At 34.1% G+C, this 12659-nt stretch overlaps 1 protein-coding gene across 6 annotated transcripts in view; it reads right to left on the reverse strand.

Moving 5' to 3' along the window:
• Nucleotides 1-937: 937 nt before the first annotated feature.
• Nucleotides 938-12659, reverse strand: part of LOC145246022 (uncharacterized) — a 231371-nt gene continuing 219649 nt past the window's right edge. For all 6 annotated transcript variants that reach the window (XM_080107843.1, XM_080107844.1, XM_080107841.1 and 3 more), the window contains 2 exons: nt 11465-11615; nt 938-1157 (listed from right to left, as the gene is read on the reverse strand). In XM_080107843.1, the coding sequence (XP_079963969.1) occupies nt 1046-1157; nt 11465-11615 (263 nt within the window). In that variant the 3' untranslated portion in view covers nt 938-1045. The remainder of the gene's footprint in view (nt 1158-11464; nt 11616-12659) is intronic.

The following is a 12659-nucleotide window of genomic DNA, read 5'->3' on the forward strand; positions in this document are numbered from 1 at the left end:
ATAAACTTGCACATATACACACACTCCTCAATATTCAAACATATGTATACAGTCACAGACATATATACACTTGTATAAATCTATAGTTTCAGACACTCATATGCATCTCCAGAAATAAATTAGAGTTGCTTCCAATATTTATATATGCTCCCTCTAGTTGCATAATTTTGCAAGCCTGGAAAGGTATAATGGTGAACGAACATATACAACACTGACCTTCAAAGAAGGAGGTGGATGATATAACAACAAAACAGTATACTAAACACTTACAAACAAATCATAGAAGAATCATGAGAAACAAACAGACTTTACTCTTTCCTAAAAAAGAGGCTGTAATACCTGGGAAGATTACCTCATAAAAGGAGAAAGTACTGCCTGTGAATATAGTATCATGGCAACAGAACAGACACTTCACTATACTCTCCATACACACACACAAACACCAAGAAAGAAGAACCCCCCTGAGAAGATGGTTTCATGATGACAGAACAGATACTAAATTATCTTCCCCTCCAAAGGAGAATTCAATACCTGGGTACATTACTCCCACCTACTTATAAAAAAAGTAGAGAGGAATTTTGGCAATAAAAAAAAAACACACACACACACACACACACAATCGACTAGATGTTCTTAAATATTTAAACAGGATTTTAATATTAAAAAAAAAACAAAAAAAAAAAAACGGTTGTTAAAAATCAAAGCTATAATTTTTCATGGTAACAAACATGCTGTTTAAGATGCACAAATAATTTTCTTAAATAAATATAGAAAGTTATCAAGTCATCAGTAGACTATTATATGCAATGAGTAATTTAGAAGAGGGTCATTTAGTAATATATATATATGTATAAGCCTGATGAATCCTAGCGTGAATTAAATGCGAAATATTCTGTGTAGCTTAATTGCCATATATATTTTTATAACTTACTATATATATATATATATATATATATATATATATATATATATATATATATATATATATATTACCAAGAGAGGGATTAATGTTGTTCATAAATATTATATACAAAATTAGAAGCAATTAAATATTCAACTTGAAGGAAGCAATTGTGGTCAAATCTTGAATCTCTTGTATATTCAATGACGCCTGATGAACAGTTAAAGATTCTGTAGCAGCAAGAATTTCATCCAACCTATAAAATAAAAAGAAAATTAATTTAAATATGACAAAATGTATATTTCAAAATATTCAAGTAGGTTTAAATATTATTTTTCCATTTGAATATCAGCATAATCATTATTTTATTCATAATCAATATTTTATTACTCTTGAGGAGGAACTCCATCCCTGGTTTTATTCTAGTTTGTTTTGTTCCAAAAAGGTAGCCAAGTCGAACCTCCTTGGTTGTTGAGATAATCTCTCCACCAGATTTTAGCCGCCTTCTAGATGTTTTCCATTGTATCAAGGTCTGATCTATCACTTTATATATCCAACTGCTGTTTGTATATCTCAAAAGATGACCTGTCCATCTATGTTTTGCCCTTTGTATGATGGTGATAATGTCATTTACTCCAGTTTGTTGTCTGATTCAGATGTTTCTTTTTCTATTACGTAAATTGATGCCGAGCAACATGCAATCCATTGTGCACATCTTTGTATTTTATTAATTGCACATTTTGTTACCACATGTTAGAAGAGGCACGATGTAGTCATGGAACACTTTGAATACATTTAAGAATTGCTGATATAAGTGTATATGTAATCCCTACGGGTCAGAGCAAGTGCACAGGCTTGGAAAAACGTGCACCTGGCTCCAATCCCCGTGGCATCATCTTTACCTCCGTCCAGTGGTAGGACTGCTTCTGCCGCTATGGTTCGTTTACCTGCTTCAAAATCTTGGTCCAGCTTTCAAACTGCATTAACAGGGCCGATCTGAAATGGACTGCACTTCTATGCAACAGTCGTTTGACAAACAAAGACAAAAGAAGTCAAGGATCAGTCTTTTTTTTCATAACATGAAATAATTATTGCGCTAAAGATTACAAGTTAGAATGTTCATAGGTGTTGGTTACTTTATACAATTTATAAGGGCTAGCAGCTGTTCACTAACAAAGTTCTTTGTTTATCGTTAATGTATACTTAAGAAAAAAAATCAACTTACAAAAAAACAGTGGTAGGTCTCAACCAGGGTGCAGGGGGGGGGGAGATGACGTGTGCTTGTGTGTCATCTAAGATATCTTCATTTTTCGTTATATTGCGAATCAGTTAGCTTTAACTCTGCTTCCTTATTACAGGTTCCAAATGGCTATCAGGTCTCTTGGTCTTTCACCCTTCGTTAGGTCCAGTCACATTCCTTCACCAAAAAGGAGGATCCAAGTATTTTCAGTACACCCAGAACTTCAGCAACACCCCTCACTCCCATCACTGAACAACAATCTTTCTAGCCAATCTCAAACGACCCAGCGCAAAAGAGAAAGAAACAAAAGGAACAATTGAAATCTAATTCCCCGGACGTTAGCCCCCTGACCTCTGTCACAGCCGAATTCCATTCCGAAACTGAATATCAGTAAAAGATAATAAATATCCACACCCCCATCCACAGGCTTCATTCCCAGCTGTCATCTTACTTTCCTCTTCTCTCTTGATTAACACATTTTCAACTGACACTCAACGACAATCTGGGATCACCCAGGAATTGGTTCTAAGGTTAGATTTTATGGCTGTAGCAACAGACTGGATACATGTTTCGATGTGGAATAAAAAAAACTAAAATATCAAAGTTCTCATCAAAACATTTCAGAATCATGTTTTTATTTTTACTATTTAGTCAGCACTTATCAAGGCCAAGAGTCACTCGAGAATAAAGATCACTGAGATTGAAAATAGGAGGAACATTATAGAAATACTACAAATGATCAATGGTATAAACAGTATTTCATTACTTTTGAAGTGGTTGATGACAAGAATGTGTTGATATTGGATTTGAAGATAACCAAGTTATAATCAGTAATGAAGCAATCCTGCAGTAATGTGTTTCATATGTGGGAAACCCACCTAGAAAGGAAAGTTATTTTTCTATTGTGGTAGAAAAACGCTTGCTGTGAATGTCTTACAAAAAGGAACCAAAGATTAGAGCTCAGTCAAGCACCTTCTATAGAAATAAGAATAGAGTAAAAAAGACTAGCAACATAAGTAATTTAAGGGTTGTAAGGAAGAGACAAAATGACATCCTCCCCATATTTGATTCCAAAGTTGATTTTGTGCTCCGTCAAGGCAAGAGTTCTTTGTGCAGTATCTTCCTAGTATCTGATATTTAGGTAGATAATATCAGGAGTAATTTCTACACTGTAAAGTGATGCAACCATTTTTCAACAACATCTTAGCAACAGATTGGACACATGCTTTGATGTGGGAGAAAAAACTAATTCTAAGAACTTATTCAAACAAAGTGTTTATTCAATGAAGGTCTTTGCTTTTGAACGAGGTAAAATGTTAATTTGAACATTGGTGGAGAAAAGAGAAACTTTGTTTAAAGCAAATTATTTTATCTGAGGAAGTGTAAAATAAATGTATATATATGCCTTAATCAGAAATTTAAATATGTAATAATTTTTTATATTGTAGTTCATTCTGCTTTTATTTACTAATAAGTCATATTGCATCAAGATCACACCCCACTCTACGTTAATAACGGTTAATGAGATTGGTAGATTGTCAGTGGAATGATGAAAAATATTATAAGAGGATTGAAAATAATGAATAAAATGAAGACGCTTTACAACAAATATTATTGATATGGATCTCTATGCCCTCCCGAGGCAAAACTATGAAGAATGCTTTACAAAAGTGTATAAAGGCAATTGGAAGAAGACGAACGCAGAAGTCTATTGATCAGGGTGAGAGTTAACTACCGGTCATAAGTTTATATATAAATATAATATGTGTAAATCTGATTAGCTAACTAGCAAAATCAGCACCACAGGGATATATAAAAACACAAAGCAACATCAATTCCATGCCTGACGAATCCTCATGAGGATGAAACATGGAAAATTGTGTGTAGCTTAATTGCCATATATATTTTCAATACTTTACATATACATACACAGACATGACAGAAAAGAATAGGCACCCATTTTATGGCTGTAGGGGTAGCTGGCGTGTAATTGTGAGGCAAGGGTTGTACAATCTCAACCACACCTTTCCTGAATCGATACTGTTTGAGTCCAGTGGCAAAGAGAAGTCCAGGACAATTGGAAACAATGCAGAGATAAGCAGAGAGCATATACAACATCTGGAAGTCCCAAATGTTCACCCATTTAGTACTGACCAAGTTCAATGTTGCTTAACTTCAATGATCCAGCAGGAATCGTTGTCCATGTGATTGTGCCATACCCAGAGAAACTGTTTATTTCAATAAACATGTTTATAGAACAAAATCAAAAATATATGGTCCAATTTCAAAACTAATACTTGGTTGACATTTCCTTTGTTGTTTTTAATGCTAGGACCTTTCTAGGTATGGCATTGAACAGTTAACGAATATCATCTTGAGGAATTTCTTGCCACGCAATAATGTTTAGAAGATGGCTCCCTTTTCTTTTTCTGAAGGTTCTGGTTTAAAATACCCCAAAGGTTTTCAATTGGGTTCATATCCGGGGACTGACTTGGCCATGGAAGTTCATTAATCCCATTTTGGTTCAACCAATATTGTGTCACTGATTTTGCTAGTGAGCTAATCAGATTTATACGTAGTATATTTATATATAAACTTATGACCGGTAGTTAACTCTCACCCTGATCAATAGACTTCTGCGCTCAATAGATAAGGAGTTAACTTGATTCATTTTATTACTTGAGAATATTGGTAGGAGTCCTTCATATTTAGCAGAATTGACGTTTCCTTCACACTCTACCAGGTTTGAATGACCATCACTTCAAATTGCACATAACCGAGAAACTGTCATGTTTCAGTGTTGGCTGCAGACTTTTTAAATTAAACTCTTGCATAAACTCTTGTCTCCATACAAATACTCTTCCACTGTCGGGAAATAATGCAAATCGTGACTCAGAGAAAATGACATTGGTTCAAAAGGTCATAGGTCTCTCCACCATCTCACAAGCCCAATCTTTTCTGCACTTGATATTAGTAGAACGAAGAAGAAGTTTCTTTCTCACAGCTCTACCCTCGTAACCTAGCTTTTAAAGATACCTGACACCAACTTGTGTTGCAATCTCAGAGGCTTTGCACTGAGGATCCTTTTCAACATTTTTTTTCACTAGATGCAAGGTTCTTTCTGAGGGCCTAAGGTGATCTGGATGAGGTTTTTGTGCACTCTTTGTCCTCTCTTGTGAATTGTATGATCACGTTATTAACAGTAGAAACGAGTATTGAAAAATTTCCTGCTATTTTTTTAAGATGACCTTCATGTTGACCCATGATTCCTCCTTGCAAAAATTCTAATAAGTCTGATGCTCCTTTGGTTGGTGGTGTGCTTTAATGTTGTTAGATGCAATTTTAATGAGATACTCTAAGTTATTTCAGCACTATTCTTACCTGTAAATATAATTAAGCATATATCAATCTTAGGAAAAATATTTATCTTAGTATTTATTCTTTTCTGTCATGTTTGTGTATATATAAATAACTATTAACTGAAATTTTAAAACCCTTCAGATTACAGCTTATATAATACTATAAAATTAAAGTCCATATAAATATCTATATATAAATTTTCCTACAGTGTGTATGTGACGTGGTTTATCTCAGCCTACAGGCAACTCACTCAGGCAAGTTAGGTACTGAAATAAAGCTTATAACCCAGCGGATGTTTTAGTTATATTTATATCCATGTTTGGTGTATGGAAATGCATGCAAAAATGCAAAAAAGTCACATTTTTCGTGCGTTCTCAATTCTTGTATCTATATATCTGTGTCTATATGTGTCTGACAGAACTTTCTGTGTATCTATATAGTAGGCCTATATTTCTATAGATCTGTGTCTATGTACCTTTCTGTGGTCTATATATCTATAAGCTTATAATGTCCTATGTATTTATGTGTATCTATATAACTTTCTGTGTATCTATATACCTATATGTATCTAGGCTATATATCTATATATCTGTGTCTATGTCTATATACCTTTCTGTGTATCTATATATCTATATGCCTATAATGTCTTATGTATCTATCTATGTCTGTCTATCTGTCCATGTCTAATATTCAATTTCACCAACATCATTTTATTCTATAGTATTATTGTTCCAGCGATCACTATGCCTAAAAGACAGAAAAGTTTGTTGGGTCAGAAAACAAATCAAGCTGTGAAATCTCAAGAGAGAAGACGACAAATGTCTCCAGAGTCAAAAAAAGAAGGCTTGAGAAAAATCGGCAGGCTACAGCTGATGCGAGGTGACAGGAGGCACCACACACCAGGGATGAAAGACTGCAAGAGAATCAGGAAACTACTGTTAATGCGAGGCTAGGGGAGTCACTACACACCAGGAGTTTATGGCGTGATCAGGACAGAAGACAGACAGCTGATTGGCGAGAGCATCAGATAAAACCACTAGGCCTTGCTTACAATAAAGCACATGCTGCTGAAAAAATCCTCTCTGGAGACCAATTGGTTTCCTACTTCAGTGTTGGATCTCTCATCACTGAAGACGGCGCAGCCTCACCAATGGCCACAGTATGCCCATGTTGTCAAGCGATTAAATGGAAAAATGAAGCAAGAGGCATGTGTTGTAAGAACGGAAAGGTTGCCCCACCCACATTCCCTGATCATCCTGATCCATTGAAACAGTTTTGGGAAGGAAAGCATCCCCACTCTGCATGCTTCGCCAAGTACAGTAGGCAGATAAACAATTCCCAAGCAATGGCCAGTCTCAAAGTCGATCACCCAAAAGGACCACCTGGACACCATGGATGGCAACCAACAGTCGCCATACAAGAAAAGGTATCCATACTGATGGGGGGACTGCAGCCAGATGCAGGACAAGCTTTATGTCATGGACCCTGATCATGCTCAAAAAGAGAATGAAGTCAGGCTAGCTACTGTAACCCTACCAGCATCAACTACTGTCCATGAAAAGCAGATTCTCCAGAACCTCATTGATATTCTTCAGCAGCATCTGAGAGACTGGAACCCTTATGGCCATGACTTTAAGATGGTCTGTCAGATCCTCCACCAAGAGAATCCAGAACAATTAAATCTGGTGCTGGATGAATGAAAACGCCCCACTGGAGAGCACTGAAGGAGATACAACCTAGGACTGAAAGAAATCTCAGTCCTGATGAGCGATGAGACAGTAGAAATACTTTCGTGTTGAACACTTCCTTGCTGTTGTTGTTTCCACTGTTGTTGTTTCTTTTATGTAAATAAAAATTGCGTAAATACACTGTACTTACTCGCTTTTCTTTCACAATATGCAGCCATCTGACTGCAACGGAGCTACTTGTTAGTATCAATATTTATAAGACAATTCCAATCAGATAAAGAAGCTCAATATACGAGATAGAGCAATAGTATAAATAAAAATTTGGAATTCAATAAATAAAAAAATTTACAAATTTATTATTGGACAAGGCATACAAAAATCTTATGTATTTTTTTTACCTTAATCCATGGGTTTATTGAAAAAAACTACTGGAATAGAAAACTGTGTTACAATGCAGCATCAGAAGAGCCACTGGATTGATGGAGACTACTAGACTAATGGATCAAACAAGCTGGAACAAAGAAAGCAGAGAACAGATCATATAATTATGAACACGTATGCCTTAATCTATATTTATAAAAAAGTCTGAGATTAGCAACATCACGTCTGTGAGAGAGAGGTTGCAGAGAATAAGAATTGGGTCAATCAAGTTACAAATATGTTACTGCACTTTATCAAGAACCCTTAAATGGGGTAGAGATTCACCAGCCCAAATATGACAACAGTTCTTCATACATAGTCTGATAGTGGATTTATAAAGATAGATGTGTGAGAAGATGTTTAGAGTGATAGCGAGAACCAATTTTACATGAAGTAGAAAGAGCAATGGATTTAATATATAGACTTCAAGATAGATTTGATGAGAAAGAAGTTTTAGAGTTGATTTCTCATTGAGAACAGGGTACTTGTAAACCAGTGCTCATACTATCACCAAGACAACCATTTATGGCATAAAAATAAAACAGATTTACTTCTTTGTTAAACTCTTAATCAAATAAAACTAAAAAAAAAGGGGGAATTTTGATGCTTATAGGTTTATATACACAGATGAAATATGACAGTTCAAAATAAATTAACAGAACTCTGATATACTAACCTATCAGGTTAGTATATCTATACACGAAACAATTACAGAAAATCAACTAGAAATTGAATGAATATAAATCAGTTTTATTGTATTTTTCTGAATCTCCATTGGCACAAATATCTTTAAAAGAGCAAATAGGAAGATAACTCATTAAATGTATTCATGCTAAAGAAGAATCAGAAATAAACAAAAACAAGCCGATCATGCTGGGTTCTCCTCTATAAGTGAAAATTTTACTTTCATCATAACTAATGTTTGCGCAAAATTTTCAAAAAATCCAAGGCGTAGTTATTGAGAAAAGTGCAAACAAACGAACTGGGTCCTTTATCTGGGGACCAAAAATGATTTCTATTAATCAAAATTCTACTCAATAATTTTCCATAATTTTTGGTGTAGACACTACTTTTGCCTGATATTAGCTTGGCACAAAAACAATACTGTTTTTTCACATGTTACTTTTATATATGATTTCTGAATTCATTGATATAGCCATGTTATATATCATTTTGGAGCACGTTTTTCGCTGTATCGAATTGTGTTATTCGTTACCGTTCTCAATCTCTTCATTTTTTTTCCCCAGATTTTTTTGACAGCATGAACAAAATCAAATCCACACGATTTTCTTGTTCTAGTTCAAACTAGGCCGAAAATCTGCTGAGAACAAACGTGTGGCACAATGGTGGTTCAAGAAATTCCGCAGTGGTGATGAGAGCCTTGAAGATGAAAATGGTTGCAGCCGGCCGACTGCAATTGATAACGAACATTTGAAAGCCTTAATTGAAGTCGATCTTTGCAAAACCACATAAGAAGTTGCTGTTGAACTCTTAGTCAATCACTCAACAATCGTTCGCCATTTAAAGTAAATAGGCAAGTCAAAAAAAGTTGGATAAATGGGTGCTGCATAAATTGAACGATAATCAAAGAAATTGTTGTTTCAAGGTGTCTTCTACGCTCCTTCTGTGCAACAAAAACGACCCATTTCTCAAGTGGATTGTGATGTGTGATGAGGAGTGGATCCTCTATGACAACCGGCGACGTTTGGCACAGTGGTTCGATGTCAGAGAAGCTCTACAACACTTCATAAAGCCAAAAAGGTTATGGTGACTGTTTGGTGGTCTGCAGCCAGCCTCATCCATCACAGCTTCTTGAATCGGGGTGAAATGATTACAGCGGAGAAATACTGGCGACAAATTCAAAAAATGCACCAGAAGCTCCAACGTATGTGCCCGAGATTGGTTGATATGAAGCGACCAATTCTCCTCCATGAAAACACTCGCCCACATGCTGCTCAACTGACCCTGCACGAGCTGAACAAATTGGGCTATGAGATTCTGCTCTATACGCAATATTCACCGGATCTCTTGCCCACCGATTATCACTTTTTCAAGCCTCGACAACTTCCTGTGCAAAAAATCCTTCAAAAGCCGAGATGATGCCGAATAAGCCTTCAATGACTTCATCGCTTCCAGAACTCTACATTTCTATGCTAATAGGATAAATAAACTTGTTTCTCATTGGCAAAAATGTGTAGATTCTAATGGTTTTTGTTTTGATTAATAAAGTTTATGGAAGGAGTTATGATCTTGAACGTCAAAGATGACATTATTTTTGCACCAACCTAATATATAAGTACATCAAAGTGTTTTCCTGGTAATTTATTTGGGACTGCCATATTTCATATATGTATGTTGACCAACAAGCACCATAATCTTTTTCTGAACCCACTTCCCTCCATTTACTAATTTGATCCCTGTTGGCTTCAAGAGAATGAATATTAAATTTTTTTTCCATAATCAGAGTCATACAATATATGCTGATGTAAAGTCTGTTAGTGTATCTCATAGTTTTTGATTTTTTGTTGAAAAAAACACACACAATTATGATTTTCCTTCATATAACACTAGTAAGACTATCCAATTTTGCTTGGAACCATAAATAATAAAAAAGTGGTCAAGATGTGATCAACAGTTGTCTTTTAAAACATCTCCCTCCATCCTGTCCATTTGTCTTTTGTTCTAATGTAATAGAATAAAAATCTAAGAAATTCAACGCCCTTCAAGTTTTAAAGTTATTGCACCTGAGCAACACAGTTTATTTTCCTTTTATTCCACAACACTATAATGAAGCATACTTGTTTATTTTACATATATTATCAAACTATGCTGCTTTTATCTCGTTCCTCTCAATAATATAATGAAATCTACATAAAAAATATATACGTCTCATTATATTGTTAAATGTATTCCTGGGAAATACCGAATTACTTGTCTTCTCTCTTTCAGATCAACACTGTCATGAAAAGTACAAGTTTATATTTATTCCAGGGTAACACCAAATTTCCTGTCTCCCTTTCTTTCCTCCCTCAATAATATTATGAAACCTATGGTTGTTTTAATGTATTTCCAGGCAACGCTAAGTATTTGCCCATCTCCCTCCCAGCTCAACTTTCTAATTTAACAAATACCTGTTCATATTTATTCCTGAGTAATGTCAAGTTCCTCATGTATGCTAAATAAAAACTAACAAAAAAAAAAAAACTAGCATTCTTGCACACACCTGCTTTATTAAGTTATTAATCATATTTTCAAATGAAGTATATACCACTTAACAAATGTATTCCTTTATTGTTAGTATTCAGCTTTCCAAACAACGCAGAATTCTTGTTTAATATACAACACTAACAAAACACATTAAACCTGGGAAATGCTAAGTTGTCTAGCACCCTCCTTCCATAATAATCTGAACAAAAATGATATTAATGAGGATACTAGTCTGAAGAGAACCATGAGAAACAATATTAAATAACACTCGGGAGATTTTTAAAATTTTTCAGAAATGATTGAGAAATTTCTCTTAAAATTATTACATGATAACATTAAAATTTTTTTATGTCAACCCTTTCTAGCAAGTGCTGTGCCAGTTAACCCTCCAAAAATGGCTATTCTTTTTTTCATTACATATTTGTCCAAGACAAACCTGAATAAGAATATGTCAGATATATGGATGTAACTTGTGTAATGTTTTACTTTTAGCTGAATGGACAGAGGATTTCCCTTTACATTATTGTATAACATTAAAATTGTAAGTACACCGGTTTTAAATGTTATAAAATAATGATTTTCATACAAAAACGTATCTACACAATTATTTATCATTAAATTAATCTAAAATCATTAAATTAATCTTACTTTTCAATTTCATCATTTTCTTTAGAAGCCGTATCTGTGAGTTCTTTTAAACCTGAACTGTATAATGATAAGGAGTTTGCATTTGCATCAGTAAACATTTTTGTTTTCTTCAAAAGTTCTTCTGTTTGCTGCACTGATGCTATCAGTTCATCTGAAAAGAAAAAAAAAAGAATAGTTTGAAAAATAAGATTGGAAAATTTTATTTTGCAACATTAAAAAATTTTGATAAAATAAATCTATTAATAATATTAGATAGATTCATAAAATCTCAGTGACATTTTATTGATATTCAATGACAAAATATTCAACAAAGTTTGATATATAATTATAATATAATGAATTAACTAAAAGAAAATTAAAGCATTAAAAGTATTTTTGAACACCACAACCTGAATCAGTATGGCCCAAATGAGAGTGAAAAGAGTGGGTAGTAAAATAGTGAGGGGAGAAGAGAAAACTGGAATGGAAGAAATAATCACATTTAAAACAATAGTGAGGGGACAAGAGAAAACTGGAATAGAAGAAATAATCACATTTAAAAAATAGTAAGGGGAGAAGAGAAAACTGGAATAGAAGAAATAATCACATTTAAAAACATAGTGAGGGGAGAAGAGAAAACTGGAATAGAAGAAATAATCACATTAAAAAAAATAGTGAGGGGAGAAGAGAAAACTGGAATGGAAAAAAAAATCACATTTAAAAAATGGTGAAGGGAGAAGAGAAAACTGGAATGAAAGAAATAATCACATTAAAAAAAATAGTGAGGGGAGAAGAGAAAACTGGAATGGAAAAAAAAATCACATTCAAAAAATGGTGAAGGGAGAAGAGAAAACTGGAATAGAAGGAATAATCACATTTAAAAAATAGTGAGGGGAGAAGAGAAAACTGGAATAAAAGAAATAATGACATTTAAAAAAATAGTGAGGGGAGAAGAGAAAACTGGAATAGAAGAAATAATCACATTTAAAAAAAAGGTGAGGGAGAAGAGAAAACTGGAATAGAAGAAATAATCACATTTAAAAAAAATAGTGAGGGGAGAAGAGAACACTGGAATAGAAGAAATAATCACATTTAAAAAAATGGTGAGGGAGAAGAGAAAACTGGAATAGAAGAAATAATCACATTTAAAAAATATAGTGAGGGGAGAAGAGAAAACTGGAATAGAAGAAATAATCACATTTAAAAAAAATAGTGA

This window comes from Euprymna scolopes, chromosome 23 (assembly GCF_053919585.1).
Source record: "Euprymna scolopes isolate OS-2025 chromosome 23, ASM5391958v1, whole genome shotgun sequence".
Taxonomy (NCBI): Eukaryota; Metazoa; Mollusca; class Cephalopoda; order Sepiida; family Sepiolidae; genus Euprymna; species Euprymna scolopes.